Raw genomic sequence first — 23,628 nt, 5'->3', positions numbered from 1 at the left:
GTATTAAATAGAAAACCAAGATCTGTAGGCCTCTCACTGCCACATAGGTCCAATCACTGCTGGGACCATCCGTCTCTAAGGCCGAGTGCTTGGAGGTGATGACTTAGACCCCGTTCCCGTTTTAGATTGTCTAGATACTTTTTCAGACAAAGAGATATAATCCTTTGCTCTTGATAGATCTTAAAGGACATCGCTAATCGGTTCCATATGATGAGAGGTTCTAAGGTCCATTACGTGCCAGGTTGGGACTGTCATGGCTTACCCATCGAATTAAAAGCACTGTCAGAATTTGGAGGAGACACCCAGAGTCTTTCCCCGATGGAAATTAGAGAGAAAGGTAAGCTGCCTTTACGGGAGGAAAGATTACAAACCAGCCACGTTTTCTAAGCGATTTCCGGAGTCCAGATCACGCCTGTGGAAAGTCTTTGAAAATTTATAGAGGCCTTCATGCTGCGCTCTGCAAGTTTTCAGCGCTCGACGTCTTGCAGACAGCATGTCTGCTCTGCTAAACTGGCATCTGAAGGCACACGGTGATTCCAGCAGCATTTGGGTGGAGATGTTCTCCTCTAGTTGGTCCAGGATTGCTCTGCCTGAGATCTTACGGGCGGTGGACAGTAGTCAGATCAATGAGTCGTATTAATTGAGTGCTCACCATGTGCTTAGTGTTGTACTAAGTGCTTGGGACAGTACCATGTAACAGAATAGGTATATCCCCAAAATTGCTGCAATCTCACCTTTCTCCTTCTTGAAGATGGTGATGATGGAGGCAACCTTGAGATCCCTTGGCATCTCCTGTGGGTTCCATATGCTGTGGGAAGAGGTTGTATTAGTGTTTAAACAGGGTGCCACCTCCATACCTCCACGGGTCTGGAGGAAGCGGTATGGCCTAATGGATAGAGCATGGTCCTGGGTGTCAGAAGGCCGTGGGTTCTAATCCTAGCTCTGCCACTTATCTACTGTGAGGCCTTGGGCAAGTCATTTTTCTTCTCTGTGCCTCAGTTACCTCATCTGTAAAATGGTCATTGAGACCGTGAGCCCCACATGGGACAGGGACCGTGTCCAACCTGATTTGTTTATATCCACCCCAGTGCTTAGAATGGTGCCTGGCACATAGCGCTTAACAAATACCACAAATCATCTTATTATTTATATTATGCCATTCAGTCCAGGTGCTTTTCCATTTTTTGTGGCTGTGATTTCCTCGTTTACTGGACAAGTGTCCTGTTTTTCCATGTCGGAGGGTTTTCCGTGGTTTGAAGGACATGGGTTCTAATCCCGGTCACATACTTGTCTGTTCCGTGCCTTGGGCCAGTTAAGATCATTGCATTATTGATTAAAGACTTTGTGAGTTTATATTGAAGATTGGTTCTATTTTTCAGCAAGAGAATTTGCAAAAGCAGCCATTGCAAAACAGAAATCTGCATTTATTCGCTGGGGCGTGATGGCAGACTGGGACAATTGCTACTATACGTTTGACGGAAAGTATGAGGCCAGACAGTTGAAAGTTTTCCATCAAATGTATGATAAGGTATTTCATTGCCAGAATTTTTCACAGTGTTTTAAAAGCCTAAAGTAAAATGACTGAGCTAATACTGTTTATTCTTTTCCATTTCTAGGGTTTGGTTTATAGAGATTTCAAGCCTGTTTTTTGGTCTCCTTCTGCAAGGTACTGCTGTCTTTTGGCAACAGTAAATAGGCAAATCGCGAGCCCTGGGTTTCAGTGCATTAATGTTCCCAATTTAAAAAAATTTTAATACAGGACTGCATTGGCCGAAGCTGAACTAGAGTACGTTCCTGAGCACGTGAGTCGTTCTGTCTATGTCAGATTCCCACTGCTGAACCCTCCTCCTCAATTGGCCTCCTTATTAGGTAGGATTTTTTATAGTTGGATTTTAATGTGTCGATTTGATTTTTATTTTTGGTTCCTTGAAATCATTATCATCAATCTTATTTGCTGAGCACTTAACAGTGTGCAGAGCACTATTCTAAGTACTTGGGAGAATCCAATATAACAAACATTTTCTTTTCACTTACAGATGGCTCATCCCCTGTTAGCGTTCTGATCTGGACCACCCAGCCCTGGACAATTCCAGCTAATCAAGCAGTTTGTTACATGCCCAAACTGAAGTATGCATTTAACTCTATGGATGTGGATTTTTAATGTGGTATTTGCCAATTGCTTACTATGTGCCAGGCGCTGTACTAAGCCCTGAAGTAGGTACGAGGTAATTGGGTTGGACACAGTCCCTGTCCCACGTAGGGCTCACAGTCTTAATCCCCATTTTTCAGATGAGGGAACTGAGGCAGAGAGAAGTGTAGTGACTTGCCCAAGGTCACACAGCAGACAAGTGGCACAGCCAGAATTAGAACCCAGATCCTTCTGACTCCCAGACCCGAGCTCTACCCAGTAAGCCACACTGCTTCCCTATCCATCTATCCGGGCTTCGTATCCACACCACCGGTAGAGATGCTTGGGTGCTCATGGATCTACTCGGTTAAGACAGTAAGGTTGATGGTTGGTGAGCTGTGCAGAAATTATTTGTGTGTGCAGCTGATATCTGACCAGTCACCATCTGCTACCTGCTCCCTTTGAGGAGTGTCAGAAGGGAAGGGGAGAGAGGCAGCTCAGCCAACTGCTGAGAAGCTAAGGAATTGTCCATTCCAAGCGCTTCGTACAGTGCTCTGCACATAGTAAGCGCCCAATAAATACTATTGAATGAATGACTGAGAAGCCAGTGGAGATATAGATAGGCTCGTTGGGCCAGCTCTCTTCCTGCTTCTCCTGATACTTTTGCTGGGGCCCTGGATTCCCCCATTGCTGCCTCCTCCCTGACATCTGATTGTACCCCTAGACTAACTAGTCATCATCTTAATTTACTTACTTTGCAGGGGATTATATTTCTAGTACGGACATGAGAATTCAATCTTTTTTAACGCAGTAAATTGTTCTGTTTGACTTTTTCCATTTACAAAATTGCTGTATAAATAATGCATTTTTTTCAAGGAAAAAAATTAAGTGGGGGGAGTCCTTTTGAATGGCTTTTTTGTTCTTGTAGGGAAAAAACTCTTTTCAGTTGTCACCCATGCTTTATTAATATTAGTAATTGTCTCCAAAAATTGCCCGATAGGTATTCCCTCGTGAAGTGCTCGAATTCTGGAGAACTTTACATTCTGGGTGCTGAGCGAGTAGGATCAGTAGCTGCAACTTTTGGAACAAGGTTTGAAGTCATTTCAACCTTTGTAGGTAAGGCTCTGTGAACCTTTGGGACATCATCATTGGAAATGCTTCTTAAGACTGCGTGTGGCATTTTCCTAGGTCCTGGACAAAGTCATTTAAATAGATTCGGCCCTTTGCCTTTTATCTGCTTACAGTCCGACCCAAAAAGACCTTAGCGCATAAAGACATGCTGAACATTGAACAGATTTAGGTATGTGAATATCAAGTACAAACGTTCATACCCTGTGCATATGTCTGAAAACGTTCATGGGGGAATAAAGACTTAGCACCGTCATATATGATAGATTGCTTGCTTTGGTTGATCCTTGATGGAGTAACGACGTGTCGATAAGCTCCAAAATATATCTCACAATTCACCTAAGATGGCACAGAGTGCTGTTTTGTGAAGTCCCTAACCCAGCTGTGAGGGGCTGTAGATCCCGGCCAGAAGTTGTCAGGTGAAGTCATTTACGTCGGACCCAAAGATAATGAGGTGAGGGTGATCTCCTTTTGAGAAGAGTGCTCCTCCCTCCTATTTAATCACTCTCTTCTCTTATTCACTCCCCTATCTGCAACCTGCACTTTCTTTTCTTCTCAAGCTGTCCTCACTGCGCCTCGTTCTCACCTCTCTCCCCGCCGACCTCTTGCTCATGCTCTTCCTCCTTGCCTTGGAATCCATCTCCTCCATGTGAGGCAGACCATAGTTCTCATCTTCAAAGCCCTTCTGAAATCACAGTTCCTCCAGGAGACCTTCCCCAATTAATCTCTTCAGCTTCTCACTTGATATTCTTCTTGGTTCTACAGCAGCACTTTTATCACGCCTAGGAATTTGAGTGTGCACCAACCCCCACGGCACTTAGGTACTCTTAACTTCCTCCTAGCTCTAATTTACCTTCTGTCCTGCTAGATTTTCAACTCTGAGGATAGAGATCATATCTCCTACCCTCCCCAGCTCTGTACAATATGGTTGATTGGGAGATGAGCCTTGGTCCCGTGAGGAGGAAATGAGTATGATAGTGGTTTGGGCGATGTCCCTTCCGTTCCCTGCCGGTCAGGTCCCTGCCAGGGCACAGCGTGCAAAGTGGCAAGTAAGCAGATGGTGCTGCATATTTGAGCAGCGCCCATGAGGCCTTCTCGTGGGCAGGACCCATTTCTGGCCAAAGTGGTCATGGAATTCGAATGTGGAAATCTGAAGGCTCCTATTGCACTGGATCCTGGAGCTCCCTTTCCCTCCTCCAAGAAATTGTAAGTGTCTACATAAGCCCTCAGTACAATGCTTAGCGCACAGTAAGCGCTCAGTAAGTGCGATCGAATGAACGCACTACCCTCCACTCAACCACATACTTCCTATCAGAACTCCATCCAAATAAAGACCGTCCAACCCTGTTCTCTCAAACATTCGTGTTTGAGGGCTTACTGTGTGCAGAGCAGTTTAAGTGCTTGGGAGAGCTCAGTACAATAGAGTTGGTTGACACGTTCCTTGCCCACAAGGAGCTTGCAATTCAGAGAGGGAGGTCTAGATTCTGAGAAAATGGGTCTTCCTGTACCCTTTGTGTTTTGGTTGCGGAGAACCTTTGATTTATTTGAGGAATGCCGCTGGAAAAGCCCAGGTGAATTTTTTTTCCATGTCTGTTCTCTTTAGGAGCGGATTTGGAAAGTGGTTCTTGTGCTCACCCAACGATTCCTGGCAGAGTCTCCCCTCTCCTGCCTGCAAACCATGTAACAATGACTGCAGGAACTGGGTTGGTTCACACGGCCCCAGCTCATGGAATGGAAGACTACAGTGTGGCGTCCGATCACAAGCTGTCGATGGTATCGATTCTTTTTTCTTTTTTAACGAAGCTTTCATTTGCAGAATTGAAATCCTTTATTACTTTTTCATGGTTTAGTGTGATCCTTTTCCTATTTGTCCATGTTTCCAGAAAAGATGAGGTGTATATTAAAAAATCTGGAGGGTTTTCATTTTTAACTTCAGGATTCTAATACGCTTACTTTTCCTTTTTTATTTATTTTCGGATTTGCTAGGCTCCAGCTGTTGGGCTTCATGCTTGCCAAATCAGTGGCTAGTATCTTAATCTGAAACAAATTAAGGATCTGTCAGATGTTACCGTGCATTCCTCGTTTGTCTTCTGCATTGGCCAAATAAAATGAGCATGTTAACAGTTTAGTGAAATAAAACATAATTGTATGTTTCTAGGACTGTTTAGTGGATGAAAATGGAGTTTTCACAGAAGGAGCAGGAAGTGAACTTCAAAATAAGAGTGTCCTTGAAGAAGGAACTGATATTGGTCAGTATTTTATAGTGCGATATAAAGGTGTGGGGTGTTTTCCTCTGTTTTTATAATTTAGCCAATAGGATATCTCTGTCTCTCCAACCCCTTCTCTCTCTCATTGTCTCATGAGCATGGAATTATTACAGTTTGAAAAGATTATGGGGGAAAGCAAAATTTTTAATGTAAGGTATTGGGTTGTTTTAGCTATTTTATTGACTGTCATTGTGGAATTCTGTTGTTGATTTGGGACAAAAAACGTTAAACCTGGAAAAGGCTTTTGCAGATTGTGCTCTGTCTCATTCACTCGGCATTTTCAATGCTTCTTCTTAGTGATTAAAATGCTTCAGTCTGCAAGCAATTTGCTGAAGGAGGAGAAATTTATCCACAGTTATCCCTATGACTGGAGGACCAAGAAACCAGTAATTATCCGTGCCAGCAAACAATGGTTTGTAAATATATCAGATATCAAGGCTACGGCTAAGGTATGTGACTTGACATTTTACCCTATTATATGGACTTTTTTCAGTAGCAGCACCACCCTCAATTGGGGCAGTGCTTTTATTTTCCAAAGAGTTTTCTCATCGCTGATTTTATTTTATCTGTCTGATATACTTGTGGGGAGAGAGGGCCAAATATCACTGAGAAACAGTAGTAGTCAAATGACTTGCTCAGATTCCAGACTCTTACTGGCATTGCTCGGGCAAGGACCAAGTTTGCAAACTCCCAAACATGTTTTTTGCTTAGACCATCCTGCCTCAACTTTGGCTTTGGTAGAGAACAGCAATTTGCTATAGAGGTGGTTTAAATAGAAATAATTAATAATTTACTCAGTCTCTTGCCCTCAGACATTTATAACTGTTGTTCAACCTGATGTCTACTTTGGTTTGCTTATTTTGAAATTATCTATCATTAGCCAACCTAAAATATTAAGCTTAGGAGCTTACCTGTTACCATCAGTTATCTTAAAGTAATAAACCATAGTTGCTCCTTTTCAGAATCTGCCTTCAACAGAAAGTAGAAATTTTTCTTCTTAATTTCTCAAAAAAAAAAAAATCCCATTGAAGTACAGTTTTAGTTGTAGCAGTGATGATACAAAATCTGGAATGAAGGAAATTACAATGCTGAAAGAAATAGTAACACTCGAAGTCTTGGATCCGTAGTTGCCTCCCAATAATCCAGTGAAGAAGAAATCTTACCAAATTCAAACTGATTGAAGTAATTACAATTCAATTACATTTGAGAAGCAGCGTGGCTCAGTGGAAAGAGCACGGGCTTTGGAGTCAGGGCTCATGAGTTCGAATCCCAGCTCTGCCACTTGCCGGCTGTGTGACTGTGGGCAAGTCACTTAACTTCTCTGTGCCTCAGTTCCCTCATCTGTAAAATGGGGGTTAAGACTGTGAGCCCCACGTGGGACAACCTGATTCCCCTATGTCTACCCCAGTGCTTAGAACAGTGCTCGGCACATAGTAAGCGCTTAACAAATACCAATTCTGAGTCTTTTTATCCCAAGTTAACTCTTAAATTGGTGATCCTTACTGAATGGTCACCAGAGGATGCAGAGGTAATCTTAATATCAGTGATCAGTATTGGCTCTGCCTTCCCTCATTTTGGTCACGTGGGGCATTATAGTTACCATGAGTCCTTTTCTCCCCTTCTCTGCTCCTTTTGTGGCTCCCTGCCAATCATCAGAAACTGTGATGATAATAACGAGAGTGGTAAACTGTGTAGTTCCCATTTTTCAGATGAGGAAGCAAAGGCACAGGGAAGCTGAATGGTTTGCCCAAGGTCACATAGCAGGCAAATGGCAGAGTTGGGGTTACGAGCCAGGTCCTCTGACTCCCAGACCTGGGCTCTGTTCTCTAAGCTATCCTGCCCGGTAGCTTTGAAAGCTATGTTCAGGGATAAGCAGTCAGATAGGGCTAGATCCAAGCTTCATGGATTAGAGGTGAGAGACCAAACAAAGAAGTTTAGGAGACCCATGTTTTAAATGATTATTAATGGGGACAAGTGTTCCCCGTGCCAATTTCACGGTGGTGAGGTAATTAATAATTAGAGAAAATAATCTGTAAGTCCCTAAGGAGAGTTGCTGTTCAATAAATAAGTGGTATGTTTATTTTTGTTTCATTTGTAAACAAATCTTTAAATTTGAAAACCAAATTTTGATTTTTTTTTCAGTCATTGAACTATCTACCTGTTTGATGATTTTCATAATTGCACATTTGTTTTGGAAAAATACTGGAAGCAATATTCATTTTAGTAATAACTCAATAGCACTTTAAACAATTTTATTAATTTTTATGTGGAGTTTTGAGGAACTGAAACCTCTCGTCGTCTTTTCAAAAGTGTTAACCCATCTGAAGTGTCATTTAATGTGTGTTTCTGCTTACCTCCCAATGTTCCACAGCCCTCTAACTTCTACAGTAACTGGGGGCTTCTGCCAGCTTTCTTTAAGCTTGGGAGGCATGGATGGGATTGTGGTGGAAATTTGACTAAAGCAAACAGCAGAAACATTGTTAAAAAAAAAAAAGAATGAAGAAAATATAGTGGGTCATTTTGAGATTTTCACAATTATCACTGTGCGAATATATTGTCATTGCAGGAATTATTAAAAAAAGTGAAATTCATTCCTGGATCAGCCATGAATGGTATGTTGGAGATGATGGACAGGCGGCCGTATTGGTGTATATCAAGACAAAGATGTTGGGGTGTGCCGATTCCTGTTTTTTATCATAAGACGAAAGATGAATTCTTGTTAAACAGGTAGAGTTTTTTGGAAAACGTTAATCTTGTGAGTTCTGGATATTGTAAAATGTCAAAATATTTCAAGAGGCATTTATAAAGTAATTAGAAGTTAACAGTCAGAAACCACAACTGAGTGGTTTTGTAAAGGCCGAGAATTTTACTGCCTCATGCCATCCTGCGGGTTTGGGTTTGGTTCAGAGTAAGGTAACTTAGTGATCCTTCTAATATTCTTTTCAAATGTACAAGCTGAAGTCTGCTCGCCCACCCGGTTTTGGTGAGGGAGCGGAGAGGCTTCAGGAGTAGAAACGGATGTGATTTCAGGCGTGGGTATAGTACTGATCTGGCAGGAGTGTTGCGAGATGTAGTCATATGGTTCAGCTGCAACACTCAGTCCTAGAAATGCAGACTAAAAGAGGTCCAGGGCCCATCTGCCCCGGCAGTTGCCTGGTTGGGGGTCCCTTTGCCAGGGCACAGCATCTTTTTCACCAGAATAGCTGCCGTTGCTTGGATCGACCGAGAAGTACCCGGTGGTTCACTGGGCGGTCCAGCAGTCCCGCTGCCGTCCTGTTTCCCCCCGGCATTCTGCACCAAACGTGGCCACTCTGTGGGGGCCGAGGGGAGCAAACAGGTTTAAACGCTACCGAACAAATTCTCGTCTTAGGGAAACTGGAGCATCATTCATATAAGGTGGAAGGGGCATCATGGTTGCTCCAAGACTCTCCGACAACTTTCTGTCCGGCCCCTCCCCCTGCTATGTTTTAGTCATTAATGCAGTCTACTTCTTTGAGGCACTACTCTGTCCACTTTACGTAGTTTCCTCATGTGGAACATACCTAGAATTAGAACTTACTGCCCCTGAATTTGCAGGCAATTGCTTAGCCGCAGAGGTCGTGTTTTTCCCAGCCCCTCTTTCAGCGTGCCTGTGTTTTTTCTACTAGGTTGTGCTGATTATCGACAGCCGCTGAAAACAGTTTGATTTTTGTCCATTGGGTAGTCCTAAAATCTGGATTTTTCCAAGCCCAACCCAAAAGTAGTACTGTCTACACGGGGACTCCTTCTCCCTCGGTGGGCACATCGTATGAGCGAGGCTGAGTGTGAGGCTGGGAGTCTAGGCTAGGAGGACGGTGCCCCGGCCACAGGACGTTGTGGACACATCACCCACACAACTGGTGTCAGAAAAGTATCGGGGGGCGGGGGGGTGTTTTTCTTTTTATGGAACTTTCCAAGGCAATCCAGGGGAAGGGAAAAAAGTGTTAGTGGTGAGCCTGTTTTGAGGAGTTTTTACATAAATGACCTAGAGTGTACTGCTAGTGCTTATTTAATAATGCAAATCAGCAATTCAAAAATTCCATTTGTAAAGCATTTTCTTTTGAATTTTCAACCATGAGAGGTCAGGCCTCCTGGGAAGAAAAGACTTGCTCCAATCAGGCCCCGATGAAATCTGCTCCCCGAATTGCCCACACCCCTAGTAAGAGCCACTGTTATTGTTCACAAGTACTTTGATAGAGGTGTTATTTTACTGTAGCTAATGAAACTCCTTAGCGTGATCATGCAAAACCTATTTAAAAGGCTATGTCCTTAACATGGTAACTTGTTTTGAGGAGTTTTATGAAGCTAAGAAGAGAAGTGAAGCTGATGAACTCTTGGGTCCCAAAGGCAACAGAGGTCAGGCTGTTTCTTTGGAAAACAGGAAAAACAGGAGAATAGCAGCCTCATTTTTACAAAAGGAAATTTAGCCAAGAGGGTTAGCTGGCAATTATTTGGGTGTACTGGTGAAAAGATAAGAAGCAAGAGGAGAGGAAAAAAAAAATAAACAAAAACACATTTTCTTGAAAGATTCAATTTGCATATTTTTGGTATATTAATACTTTTATTTGAAATTTACAAGCTTTGAATAATCTTTTTTTAAAAAATGATTTTACAGTGGAGATTACTTTAGATTGCTTGCAGAGGGCAAGTCATCTTTTCTGGCGCTGGAGCAGTGAAGGCATGCAGAACTTTGGCCTACAGAAATGACAGACAATCTAAATATACTGTCTGTCAATTCATAGGTCATTTTCCTGTACACCATTTCTTCCTGGATTGCGGAGGGCCACTCGTTGAAGCTTGCAGGGGGTAGGTTCAAACAGACAGAAGGAGGTGCTCCTTTGCCCAGCTGGTGGTAAACGTATGAAGTCTGTCACCTCAGCAGTTTTGCCGGCCGAAAGATCAATAAGTTCCAGGGAGGTTTTAGATAAATTCATGATTGAGGGGTCTACAATCAATCAGCTTTATTATTTAGTGGTTACTGGGTGCAGATCACTGTACTAAGTGCTTGGGAGACTGCAGCAGTTGGTAGACACGTTGCCTGCTCACGAGGAGCTTTCGGTCTATAGCTTCCAGTCCATAGTGCTTAGTACAGTGTATCGCACCCGTTGGGTGCCGAATCTATTCCATTTCTGCAACTACTACTACTAGGGAGAGTTAGGGACATTGGATTATACATCCCAAACTTCATTTGGGTGTCAAGGATGGTAACTGTTATTAGGTTCCTCTGAGCCTCCTGATGCCCCTTACTGGAGGCAGAATATTGTGTCGGATTAATCGATCAGTGGTATTTATTGAGTGCTTTCTGGACGTAGGGCACGGCATCAAGCATTTGGGAGAGTACAGTATAACAGAGTTGGTAGACATTTTCCCTGCCCACTACAACCTTAGAGTCTAGAGGGGAGCTTGCAGTCTTGAGTGGGGTGAGAGAGGTTAAGTTCCATGTGAGTATGGAACACGTAACTTATTTTTGTATTCCCCAAATACTCAGTAAAGTGCTTTGCCACAAGTGAGCACTCAGTAAATACTAATATGTGCCCTTGTATTGGTTTATAAAACTTGCAGATCATTTCATTTTGGGAACTATTTCATGGAACCTAAGTATTCATCCTTAATTAGGACGTGGTTTACCGCTAAACTGAGGCACTTTTTTTTTCTTTTAAATGTGCCTGCCCCAAGTCATATGATTCTGTCTCTGTAGAGGAGCTGTAGTTTGCCAGTTTCCATCAAAAGTAACAGCCTCTCCACTGGAAATCAGCATAATCCACATGGAGTTGCTGTTACATATGATAACACTGTTGGTCTCGTTAAATTACCTATTTAACTTTCCTGAATAATCAATCGAATGAACTCTGCGGCAGATTACGTGTTCGGATAGGTCGGAAACCTGATCTTTTTTGTCGTTGTTGATGGTCCCTCCTTTTCTTCTGTAGCCTAATGACTAGAAGGATTTATAGCTTTGAAGCACTGAAATATATCTTAAAGTGGAAGATTAAAATTCAGATTCTAATTTTACACATTTTATATCCCATGTAAAAAAAAAATCCCTAGAAATGATTTTCTTCAGACTTGGATAAATAGTAGTAATTTTTTTTAGTCTATAACATATTCCATTTGCATTCAAAATCTGTTCCAGACTAGTGAAAAAATCATTTTTAGTAACTAAAATCATCTTAGTACTTTTAGAATGACAAAACTCTTCATTTGAAGATTTTTCCAATGCAAAGACAAATTCACATTACCTAAATTTTAAAAAAAAACCCACATCATTGATTACATTTTGAAGGCTTCAGCCTTCAGGTTGGTTGCATTTTTTAAATTATAGTGATCTCGCCCATTAGATCATGTGTCACTTTGTTTATGCTGATCTTTGTAATAAACAATCTGAACATAGCACTTGTTTTGAGAAATTACCTAAATCTTGGAATGCAATAAATTGCAGGTAATATGCTCAAGAAATTTAAAGTTTGCTTTGAGAATTTAACTTGTGCTTAGCCTCTCACTGATATATGAATCAGTTAGACATTTATCTTCCCCTTCGCCCCACCGAATTCTCTTCTGTTGATTCAGATGGTGTTTAGAGATAAATCATCTAAATTCAGATTTTTTTTTCAAAGTTCAAATTTGGTTTTAGGGAATTAAAAAATGCAGTGGGGTTTTACTGAAGAATGCTATACCTTACTGAAACCGATGTTATTAAGTTCAAAGCAATTAGCTACTTACCTCTTCCTTAAATACAGCATCTTGAAAAGGCTCATTCCTCCATGGGGAGTGACATTATCTTGTAGTCCTAAGTGATCCCTCTTGTAAAGAGGAACAGCGAACGCAAGCAACTGTTTGTTCATCTCCTAGCAATCCTCTTTAATGGGACTTAATTTCTGATGGCCCGCTAAATAAGCATTCGGCGCAGTCGGTATCAGAGTTCGTAATGATTGGCTGGTGTCATGGCAGCCTGAATTTACATCATAGATTTTCAATATTAGGAACCTATCAAGTGACACGTAATACAAAGTCTTCTAGATATGGTCATGGAATAAAGAGCAAAGTTTTATGGCAGTTCTTTTGGCTTTGAGTAATATGGCACTTAAAGTACAGAGATTACGCAGTGATAAGTGAGTTTCTGCTGCTTTTATAACTGTTACATTGATCTCTAGGATTATGAATTATCTGTGTGGAGTAGGGCAGAGTAACAGCAAATAAATGAAAGGGCGAATAGTTGAATTGGAAAGCAAGAACCTAAGTTTCAGAAGGCTTTGAAAATTGCAGAGCAGTATAAAGTTTTGCCAAGTCAGTGCAACAGAATTTTTTAAAAAAACATAAAATGAGGCAGCGTTCAGCGAGTTTCACATTTTTGAACAATTCTGATCCATTTGGCCCACTTTTGATATTAATCAAGTTCCTTTCCACACCTTTTCCAAGTTAATAGTGTACATTAAGTTGACTTTTGGATACCATAAAACTTGAAATTTTTAGCTAATGATTGGCAAATCTGTCAATATTTAACTTTTTATTTCACCCAGTTATATGCATGTGTAATCAGGAGAATCGTAGGCCGTTTTATTAATTATTTTGTGGATCTTTTTCGGTGAAGTAGGAGTTTTCTCATTCAAAAAACATCTCACTTTAGTTCTTTTAAAATAACGCATGCAGTAACTTAAGATTTTCCTTCTAATGTTAATAACAGATCAGATTTTATAGAACTATGAGACTGGGCCTGAATAAAATAGGAGGGGGTATGTTTTGACAGGAATTACTGTGGTCACTTGCAAGGAAATTGTTGATCGTTTAAATGTCTCTATAGATGGCGATGATTAATTGAAATTGAGGAGTGGGTTTCACAGAGTTCATAATAGTATGAGAAGGCAAACTGAGTATGCTCCTTTGATGTTTAGAAAGGTAGATTATCAGTCAGTCACTAGAATTTGAATTGGGTGCAGAGCACCCAATTAAGCACGAGGGAGAGTATAGCGAAGTTGCTAGACACGTTCCCTGCGCTCAAGGAGCTTACAGTTTAGAGGACGAAACAGATACTAAAACAAATTACAGATATATACGTAAGTGCTGTGGGACTGAGGATGGGGTGATTATCAAGTGAATAAAGGGTACAGACTCAAGTGCGCAGGCAGTGCAGAAGGGAGAGGGTGTAGGGAAAAAGGCTTTGTCGGGGAAGACCTCTTGGAGGAGATGTGATTTTCATAGGGCTTTGGAGATGGAGGTGATGGTAACCTATCAGATACGAAGGGGGAGGGAATTCCAGGCCAGAGGGAAGACGTGGACAAGGGGTCGGCGGCAAGATAGATGAGATTGAATACGGCGAGTAGGATGGTGTGAGAATCAGCGAGGGTAAGGTAGAAGGGGGACAAGCTGACAATCCTTTAAAACCAATAAAAAAGAGTTTCTGTGTGATGTGGAGATGGATGGGCAACCTTCGGAGGTTCTGGAGTAGGGAGACGTGGACCTGAACGTGTTTTAGAAAAACGATCTGGGCAGCAGAGTAAAGTATGGTCGGGAGGATCAGCGAGGAGGCTGATTTAGGAGTCAAGGCAGGATATAAGTGCTTGATTCAGTTGAGTAGTTTGGATGGAGAGGAAAGAGCGGATTTTAGCAATGATGTGAAGGTAACACTAAGGTGTTAGGCACTGGGATTTCTGTTGTTCCCCCGTGACCCCAACTGTTTCTGACCCCAGAATTTTATTTGCCTGAGAAGTAATTTGGTTTCGGTATGAAAATTCAGAAACTTTGACAAATAATGTCTCCTCAACTCTTCTGAAATCTCATGTGGCAAAAAATCTGAAAATCCCGATCAGGGCATCAAAGATGAAGATTCTTTAAGAAAGCGCAAGCCTAAATAAGTGGAGCACAGTCCTTCCAGGTTCAGGGGTTACAGTAATATGCCACCAGACCTGTGGAAATGAAGAATAAGAGCCCAATTTTCTGCTTATCCTTAGTCCTGTTGTGCCAGGTTGAGAATCTTTCAGCCACCGCCGGGAGCTTCAGTCTTGGTGCAAAGATGTCCCGGCTCCTGGGCACATACTGTGTGCACGGGAAAAGGCCTGGCCAGCTCCCCCAGCAATTGCGGGGAGAGCAACCTGGCCAATATTGGGGTGGCATGCTCAGGACCTCCTTCCTGGGTCTAACTTCACCTCACCCCTGGAACACTCCCTGGTTGTGGGTGGAATCCGGGCATTGCTGTTGACCGCTTCTAAGCACCGTATTCTCTTTACCCAGCCAAACGATGGAGCACGTTATTAAATTAGTGGAACAGCATGGCAGCGATGTGTGGTGGACACTTCCTCCCGAACAGCTTTTGCCCAAAGAAATCGTGACTCAGGTAATAATCATTCTGATCTGTATTGTAGTATTTGTTAAAGGGCTTACTATGTGCCAAGCTCTGGGGAAGAGGACTGTCAGGTCAGGCAGTCCCAATCCTTCACGGGCTTCACGTTCTAAGGGGAACGCAGAATGGGTAAGCAATCCTCATTTTACAGATGAGGAAACTGAGGCGCAGAGAAGTTCAGTGACTCGCCCATGGTCACACAGCAGGCAAGGACGAAGCCAGGTCTCCTGATTTGCAAGTCCTGTGCTCTTTCTACTAGGCCTCGCTGCTTCTCAGTAGGTAACTGGAGAAATAATATAATAATTACGGTATTTGTTAAGCGCTTAGTATGTGCCAAGCACCGTCTAAGCTCTGGGGTAGATACAAGGTTCATGGGACTCACAGTCTTAATCCCTATTTTACAGATGAGGTAACTGGGGCACAGAGAAGTTAAGCGGCTTGCCCAAGGTCACACAGCAGACAAGTGGTGGAGCGGGGATTGGTGTGCAGCATTTAACAAAACAAGCCTACGTATTGCAACTCACTTAAGACAATATAAAGAATATTTGTTTGTTTTTTTTTTAATCCATCACCTTCAAGTTATTGATCCAATTACAGGAGGCATTTAAACCAATTTTAAAGTAAAATGGGCTAATAAAAATGGTTCAAATAGTAAAAAAAAGGCTTTCAGTTTAAGTGACCTGCAGTCTCAGTTTAAGCCATAATTTATAACAAACATTTAAGATTATGACCCAAACGTTGCCCTGAGGTATTAAGAAAGTTAAGGGAGTGTATGCATTTTGCAAAACTAGAACTATGTTACTGCAGCTTGCATGGTTTGATGTCACACACTGCACAGAAAACTCATTCTTTCATGTCAGTTTAGGAGTAATTATTTCAACAGAATTAAGAGCCATACTGCATTTTGAATGCTTGAGCCTCTGCTTAAAAATTGATTGTGGAAACCATACGACTCCTAAGAACTTAATTGACAGTTGAATGCTTTTTGGTTTAGTCATTTGGTTGATTGGAGTTGATTTTGTGGGGAGGAAATTTAGTGAAAACTCAGCAAAGGTTTTATTTAATTGAGGGGCATATAAATATTCGGAAGTATTGTGTGGTGTCTTGCATGTACCTCAAATGTTCTTCATTTGCATTTTCCTAGAGTGGCGGGCCTGATGGCTTGGAATATGTACCAGGCCAGGATATTTTGGACATCTGGTTTGACAGTGGAACATCCTGGGCTCATGTTCTGCAAGGTATTGAAAAAATGAAAATGGAACAGTATGGATTATTATCAAAATATTTTTGAAGGTGCCAAAGTGTGGTTTCCCTTAAACACAAAATCCCCTTCATTGCTTCCGCTTGGCTTTTACAATCTTAAAATATTTAGAGATTTTAGATAGTATTTGCAGGGTAGTAATGATGAGTATAGGTGATGAGGCAGACAAATGATCTGAAAGGAAACGGCCCTCTTCTTCGATGGTAGAGGATGGGGCTTTAAAAGAGCAACACTAAGCGCAGTCGCCTTGCAGGCGTCAAAGAATTAATGGACAGTATTGTAATAGAAAGGCCCACTGACAAGTCACAGCGTGATCTTTTACGCTGAGGAGCACAAATGTTATCAGATTGCTCACTTTTTAAGGACAACTACATTTCATTCTTACAGTCCTGGGAGGAGGCTGTCAGCTGATTTTCCATTTATATTCTTCGTGGCCTTGTCAGTGGCATAGTTGATGACTGGGACTAGATTTTCTGAATCTGAGTATTTCTCTTTCCATCAAACTGTATAAGAAACTAGCTGAATGTTTACATGTTTATAGAAATATGCTGCTCTTTGGTGATTTTTTTTTTCAGAAGTAGTAATGATCGTGGATAGTTTTTTTATGACATATTCATTGACACCCTTAATTACCTTGGTTTGAAAATTATTTTAGTTGCCTCATCCAAAAACTCCTAACTTTTACAAGGTATAGAATTATTTTTCAAAGTCAGAGCCCTGTGCAGGAAACCTTTCACACATTTACCTAAGTAGAACCGGAGGACATGAACTTATTACAGGCAGATCTCAGTAAAGCCAAAAGGTGAGGATACTGTATAGGTCATAAACATTGCTGAACTTTGAATAGGGTGTTATCAAATCAGCAAGACTTTGTCCACCTATGTATTTCATTTGATATCCTGGCAATACAGAGGAGCAGTTGCTTCATCAGAAAACAGCTTTCAAAATTTAACAAAAAAGAACAGTGACCACAAAGAATTATCTTTAATAGATACCGTTTTATTTGCCACAAGCAGAAACGGGTCTGTTCATTATTCCGGTCAGAATCTCGGAGGAGGATAGTGTCCAATTTAAGCAGTTAAATGGGTAGTTTGCCCACGGCCAGGTATTTTATTCCCTCTCGAGCAATAGCGCAGACACGTCAGGTAAAGAGCCGGGGAGTTTTTCCGTGCCCTCGGGTCGGGCCCAATAGAGCCCAGCTTTATTTGCAGGGTTGGGGGGATGAAGCGCGTAGGAATAATCCCAGGGAGCATGTGGGGTTTTGTGCCACTCCCTCTGACCTCTGGGAGGCCAGTTGATTTGTTCCATGCCTGCCCTCATCAATCCATCAGTGGTATTTATTGAGCTCTTACTGTGTGCAGAGCAGTGTACTAAACACTTGCGAGAGCACACTGCAATTAGAGTTAGTAGGCACGTTCCTTTCCCACAACAAGCTTACAGTCCAGAGGATATGTAATTTGTAACCCGGGCCCTGCTTCGCAGCTCTTGGTAAAAACAGTGGAGACTGAAGAAACACTGGACTGGATTGTTAAGGGCCAAGGTCGCCCGTGTTGGTCAAACTGGCCCCCTATTGTCCTAAAATGCAGCATCCAAGTTAAGCCAGTACAAACCCAACCTCACCTCAGTTTCGGCCAGCCCCTCGCACAACCCCTCGCACAACCCCCTTTTCTGGCGGGAACCTCAGGAGCAGCAGGGGTTCGGCTCAGCCGGAAATCAGCAGCCTCCCACCCCCCTATGTACGTGTAGCAACGGAGAGAAGCAGCCTGACCTAGCAGAAAGAGCCCAGGCCTGGGAGTCAGAGGACCTGTCTTGTCGTCCTGCCTCTGCCATTTGTCTACTGCGTGACCTTGGGCAAATCACTTAACTTCTCTGTGCTTTCTTTCCTCATTCTGTAAAATGGGGATTAAATCCCACTCCCATTCACGTCAACCGTGAGTCTGATGCTGAAAAGAGACCATGTCCAAACTGATCACCTCGTATCTACCTCAGCACTTGGAACAGTGCTGGGCACGTAGTAAGCGCTTAACAAAAAATACGTTACTATTTCTCAGCAGTTAGTAATAGGGCCACTTCCGAAATGGGTATAAAGCGCTACAGCTAACAAGGCCTCTAACCAAACCTCACCACTTGGGCCAGTTTATTGCTGGGCTTGAAGCCAGGAGGATTAAGTAAGACGGGCTTTGTGTGGGGCTGGACTAGGCCCTGGATTTCCAGCCCAAGCGGGGTTCTGTTCCCAGCAGCCCAAAATAGCTGTTGAGACCTAGGGGAGCTTCCAAGATGTTGCCTGCTCCCATGAGTTCCTGCCCCTAGTAAGCAGCAAAATATTGGATAGAAAGCTTTGGTAAAATGAGTAAACCTCGGCTTAGATCGTGCACTTCAGCAGAAAAATAAAAGGAATACACACGTTACCACAGAAGTTGGTAACCATCATTCAGGGCACCACAGAACGGTTGATTTTTGTGGACGATTTGAAACATCAAGAAATGACAGAGTAAAGGAAAAAGGCTGGTTTTCACCACACTACGTGGTGAAAGGCCTTACTAAGAAGAGCAAGTATTGGGTAGATTCAGGGTCTTAGCTCATTTGTAGTAGAAATTCACCCTGTACCATGAAAATGAAAAGTAGAGATACACAAAACCGCTGGCTGGCAGTGTATTATTTAGAGAGTTAGAAGCTGAAACGATTAAATAAGGTGTTACTTCTGATGATTCTTTTCAATCAAAGAATTATGTTTCTTGATGTCAAATCTGTGGACATTAATACTGAGTGAAACTGAATTTGAATGTGTCATTATATTTATATTAATCTCTATCTCCCGCTCTAGACTTTGAGGTTGTTATGGCCAGGGAACATGTCTGCTAATTCTGTTGCATTTTACTCTCTCAAGGGCTTAGTACAGTGTTCTGCACATAGTAAGCTCTAAATAAGTGCCATTGATTGATTGATAGCTATATGCACATATTGACTCAGTAACCTTGATTTGTCCTTGGTAATAAGGAAGATAGTGATAGTGTAGGTCATTTAAATTCACAGATAGTCTGATTTTTATCAATACTTTCTACATCTTTACCTTCCCATTGGTGAAGTAACTAAAGGCAGATCTGAGGAGGGGGAAAAGAAGGAGAAGCCAGTTCTAGGATTGGATAATCTGTAATTGGATAATTAGCTTCAGAATAATTGAGAGTTAATATTATGTCAAAATTTGTGCTTATCAGTTGCATACTGAGGAGTGTCACATTCAGCACATCTGAAGTTTGGTTAATCTGTTAAATGATTCAAAATGGGTTGGTGGGGGCAAAATCTTCCGTTCCACTTTGCTGCAAGAGTAAGTGATCTTTGTTTTCTGAACTAATTGCCTTCTATCATATATGCTAATATTTAATAGAATGAACCTGATAATCTTTTTTAGCACACACACCTGATTTCACTTTTGTGCTGACAGGTTTTATAACAGGGACAGAGATTTACTGATTTATGAGTATTGGCAATGGGGTGTAAGCTGAAAAAGGATTGTAATATAGCTTTTACAATTAACAGAATTCTTAAAGTAGTCTTACAAAGTTTTAATTAACAGTGTTGTTCAGTTCTACATTATGTCTGTCATGACTCAGTTTCAGTTTTGGAAATCTTAGTTTGTTTTATATAAAAAGTAAAAGACAGGTAAATAAACCAAGGGATTTAGTAGGAAGATTTAAATTAACAATCTGCTGATGGGCTTTTTTAATAGAAAAGTTATATTTAGGAGTGCATCTAAAAGTTGTTAAAAGAAAGTAAATATTTAAAAATATAATATTTGATTGTCTATGAAGTAGGTCATATTGAGGATCTGTTAGTTCTGGCAGAATGACAGAAGTCAGTAGTCATTTCAGTTTATGAACAGAAGATTTTCAAAATGTTTTTGAATATTGCCTAAATTGGCTGGAGATTATAAATAATCTGTACAGTTAACATACTAAATAGATCTCATTTGGTAGCGGGGAATTGGTACAGGCAGTCCTCAGATTTATGATCCAGTTGGTTCCTGAAAACTGACTTCAGTCGAATTGTAAGCCAGATCCAGTTAGCCCTTAGGAAAGGTGTTATAAATGAGAAGTTGCCTCAAGTTTCATAACTTCCCCTCTGACACCCTTCAGAAGCATCAGAAGGGTTCATTCATCTAGGCCTTGTGATTTAGTTAGCATAGTTTTAGTCATCTAAAATCACCCCCTGTATTGTGTCCCCAATTTGATCCAGTTTCCTGGAGCTGTCGGCTACAAAAGCAGACAGAATTAAGACTTCATTGAGAGGCTGAGTTATCTCCCTTTCATCTGGGTACAATTTTACACTGATCAAATGGCCACCATGATTCTTCAGCCTTTCCGTTTTTGAAATCCTGGAAAAATCACTTAGCAGTGGTGGCATCCCTCGTGAGCGGCTCCACGTACTCCTTTGTAGCCTCTAGATAGCCTACCGACACTTAGTAGACACTTACTCTTGCTCTCGTCCTCTTTCTTCACTCACGTGAGCTTTCCAGATTTAAAAGGGTGATTTCTATTTTCCTCTGAGGATCACTAATTTTACTTTGCCATTCAACCCTGCAGAGATTCCAATTGATTGCCAGGTGTTTCTGTATTCCAGTGCATATCTTTTACCTGCATGGTGTGTCTCAGTAGCCTTTTTAAGTTAACCTGCCCTTTTAGCTACTCATTTCAGCATTTTTTTGTAGCTAAGCTTCCCATTCTCTCATAGTTAAAATCAATAAGCTTGTGTTGGTCTTTCCATGACCTTTCCTTCCACCCAAAGATAATTGTTCCATTCTTGTTATGAACATTAGAGTGGCTCCTACACACATACCTCTTGAACCAGATCCTGCTCATTGCTCAGAATTGAATGCCGTAGAGTATTGGAAGCAGGGCCCAAGAGGCAGAAGCACCTCCGTTCTCCAAGACTGGCTCGGACAAATGTTTAAGGAGTAGGAGTTGAGGTATATTCAAAATGGAGGAGGTTTATCGGGGCCGGAAGGACCAGGATTGGAGAATCAAGGTTCACCTAGAACAAAATGGCACCCAAGTGCTGCCGCTAAAAAGTTATTAATTTTTTTTAAATGGTGGAAGAACAAATTAAGGGCGCCATGATACTTGCTGTCCTTTCCCCTCCTCCTCTTCCTGCTCCTCTTCTGCTTCCTCACCTGTCTCTCCATCATTATTTGGTCTCTTAATTCAGCGTATTGATCCAGTTACAGGTAAAATGTCTTATTCAGCCCCAGCACTTCCACCTTTATAGCTTAAAACAAGTTCAGTGAGTCAGTAATAGATAGCTAAGCTTTTCTGTTGGTTTTGCTGCAGTATGGATTTTTTATGGGATGTTGATTCATTACACTACTACCTTATCTTCCTGCCTTTAAAAGTATTGCTTATTGCCTTGATGCTTAGATTAGGACGTTTATAGCTCTCTCTCAATCTAGATCTTTATTGGTTTTCTTAGGGGGAGAACAGTTAAAAGTAATACAGAACCACACAGTTAATTGCTGAATTTCCTTGACCCTTGTAACCCAGTCACAGGAAGGTTCTAAATGTCGCCTTCCTTATGTGAAGTATCTCTGTGCTGTGGTGAAATTAGGGATCTAAAGGTGCGGTTTAGGGAGGGATTTTGGATCCATTAACCAATGGCACTTAGGGTTAGGGAGGGAACTTGGGAGTAGGGCAGTAACAGGAAGATTCCACAAGAGTGAAGCTTCCAACCGAAGCACTCATTCTCCAAGCGGAGCGGACGTATGCCATCACTTCGCATTGGAGAATTCGAGCCCCAGTGCATCGTGACGACTAAACTTGGCGCCATCCTCAGCTTCAGGGTCTTGCGGCAGGCCGCCCTCACCTACCTGACCCCTTTCTCCTCCGACTCCCACCCCACGAGCCCTGATTCAAAGCCTTCCCCGCTCCTTCCCTTTCAGAAACCATCCAAGATTCCTCATCCTACTTAAAGATTTCCCCGACTAGGTAGAAAGTTGATCTCGGGAAGTCCCCCCACCACTCACTTCCAAATCAATCAATCCCTGGTATTTATTGAATACGTGCTAGGGGCAGAACACTGTACTGAGTGTTTGGGAAAGTACCATGCGACAGAATTAGCTGATGCCTTCTTTGCCCACAAGGAGCTGACAGAGGGGGAGACAGACAAAATTCTCAGATTCTGCAGTGCACAAAGAGAAAAGCTTGAACCCCAAGTAAGAAGAAAATGATTATGCCCTTTTGTAGCATATATTTTAACTGCATGGTGTCGCAGAAGCCTTTTTAAGTCAACCCGCCCTTTTAGCTACTCATTTCAGCAGTTGGGTTGGACTTCAGGTCTCTCCACCCAGGAGTCTATCTCCAGCAGTGGCAACGCAAGATGCTTGGGGTAACCACGTGATGGGTGTTCTCCTAAACATTTGCCCCAGTCGTTAAAGATCAACACCTAATATCCCTAATGGTTCTCCCTACACCCCAACTTTCCCCGTAGTAATCTGGACCTCTGATCCTGGAATTTGTCCAAACTGCTCTTGGGTATCTCTGCTTTCAGATCACACAATTCCATGTGTTTACCCAAGTTGACGTCGGAACGAGCAGTTGTGCGCTTGCAACCAGGGTCAGTCAAAGCTTGTACTCTTTAACGTGGGGGGCTGTCCCCGGTGCTCGCGGTCTCCAACAGGAGCGGAGTGACCTAATGTGCTGTGTAGTTTTAAAAAACAATGAAAACAAGGTAATCAGCTCACCTAAGAGTAGGGATGACTTTCCAATTTTTCGGATTCTCTCCAGTTGGAAACGTAACAAGAGCCTGTGGGCATTTAGTAGCTGCTGCTGTGTGGGATTCGCAGGCAAGAGAGCCAGTCATTTCTATTTCTGCAAAGCCAGTCAGTGGATTGGGAAACCAAATGCACACTCAGATGTCATCTTCTCTGTCATTTTAATGAATTCTCAAAGTCTGTGTTCCACATTTTTTTCAAAGATACCGGCCAAAGCGCAGATGTGTACATGGAAGGAAAGGATCAGCTTGGAGGATGGTTTCAGTCTTCATTAATAACTAGTATTGCAACGCGGAAAAAGGTCCCTTACAAGTAAGTAATCACACTGAACCGAAACTAGTCCTCACGCTTCCAAACGTCACTTCTTCACATATACGCACGCATACAAGAAGTAGCGTGGCTCAGTGGAAAGAGCCCGGGCTTGGGAGTCAGAGGTCGTGGGTTCTCCTCATGGCTCCGCCACTTATCAGCTGTGTGACCTTGGGCAAGTCACTTCACTTCTCTGTGCCTCACTTGCCTCATCTGGAAAATGGGGATTAAAACTGTGAGGCTCATGTGGGGCAGCCTGTTTACCTTTTATCTACCTAGAACTTAGAACAGTGCTTGGCACAGAGTAAGCACTTAAATACCAAAATTATCATTATTATTATTACACATAAATAGCTAAGGGCCTGAACTGCAGTTTAAGGAGTCACCCTGACAATCAGTCTATCGATGGTATTTATTGAGCGC

General features: G+C 42.1%; 1 protein-coding gene and 2 non-coding genes across 3 annotated transcripts in view; 1 reads left to right on the top strand and 2 right to left on the bottom strand.

Moving 5' to 3' along the window:
- The window catches only part of IARS2 (isoleucyl-tRNA synthetase 2, mitochondrial), a 35,484-nt gene that overhangs the window by 3,239 nt on the left and 8,617 nt on the right, over positions 1-23,628 (top strand). Inside the window, exons 3-15 of the mRNA XM_029047303.2 lie at positions 178-337; positions 1,380-1,528; positions 1,617-1,666; positions 1,760-1,869; positions 2,037-2,127; positions 3,129-3,244; positions 4,860-5,029; positions 5,415-5,505; positions 5,821-5,972; positions 8,090-8,250; positions 14,767-14,869; positions 16,020-16,113; positions 23,100-23,208. Of these exons, the coding sequence (XP_028903136.1) occupies positions 178-337; positions 1,380-1,528; positions 1,617-1,666; positions 1,760-1,869; positions 2,037-2,127; positions 3,129-3,244; positions 4,860-5,029; positions 5,415-5,505; positions 5,821-5,972; positions 8,090-8,250; positions 14,767-14,869; positions 16,020-16,113; positions 23,100-23,208 (1,556 nt within the window). The remainder of the gene's footprint in view (positions 1-177; positions 338-1,379; positions 1,529-1,616; positions 1,667-1,759; positions 1,870-2,036; positions 2,128-3,128; positions 3,245-4,859; positions 5,030-5,414; positions 5,506-5,820; positions 5,973-8,089; positions 8,251-14,766; positions 14,870-16,019; positions 16,114-23,099; positions 23,209-23,628) is intronic.
- On the bottom strand, positions 10,200-10,317 carry MIR215 (microRNA mir-215). Its single transcript, NR_034742.1, is given in 1 exon segment — positions 10,200-10,317. It is a non-coding gene; the product is annotated as a microRNA mir-215 (primary transcript).
- On the bottom strand, positions 11,247-11,344 carry MIR194-1 (microRNA mir-194-1). Its single transcript, NR_034741.1, has one exon. It is a non-coding gene; the product is annotated as a microRNA mir-194-1 (primary transcript).

This window comes from Ornithorhynchus anatinus, chromosome 19 (genome assembly GCF_004115215.2).
Source record: "Ornithorhynchus anatinus isolate Pmale09 chromosome 19, mOrnAna1.pri.v4, whole genome shotgun sequence".
Lineage (NCBI taxonomy): Eukaryota > Metazoa > Chordata > Mammalia > Monotremata > Ornithorhynchidae > Ornithorhynchus > Ornithorhynchus anatinus.
Note: the sequence above shows the minus strand (reverse complement) of the source record. Positions and strands in the feature narration are given on the sequence as shown.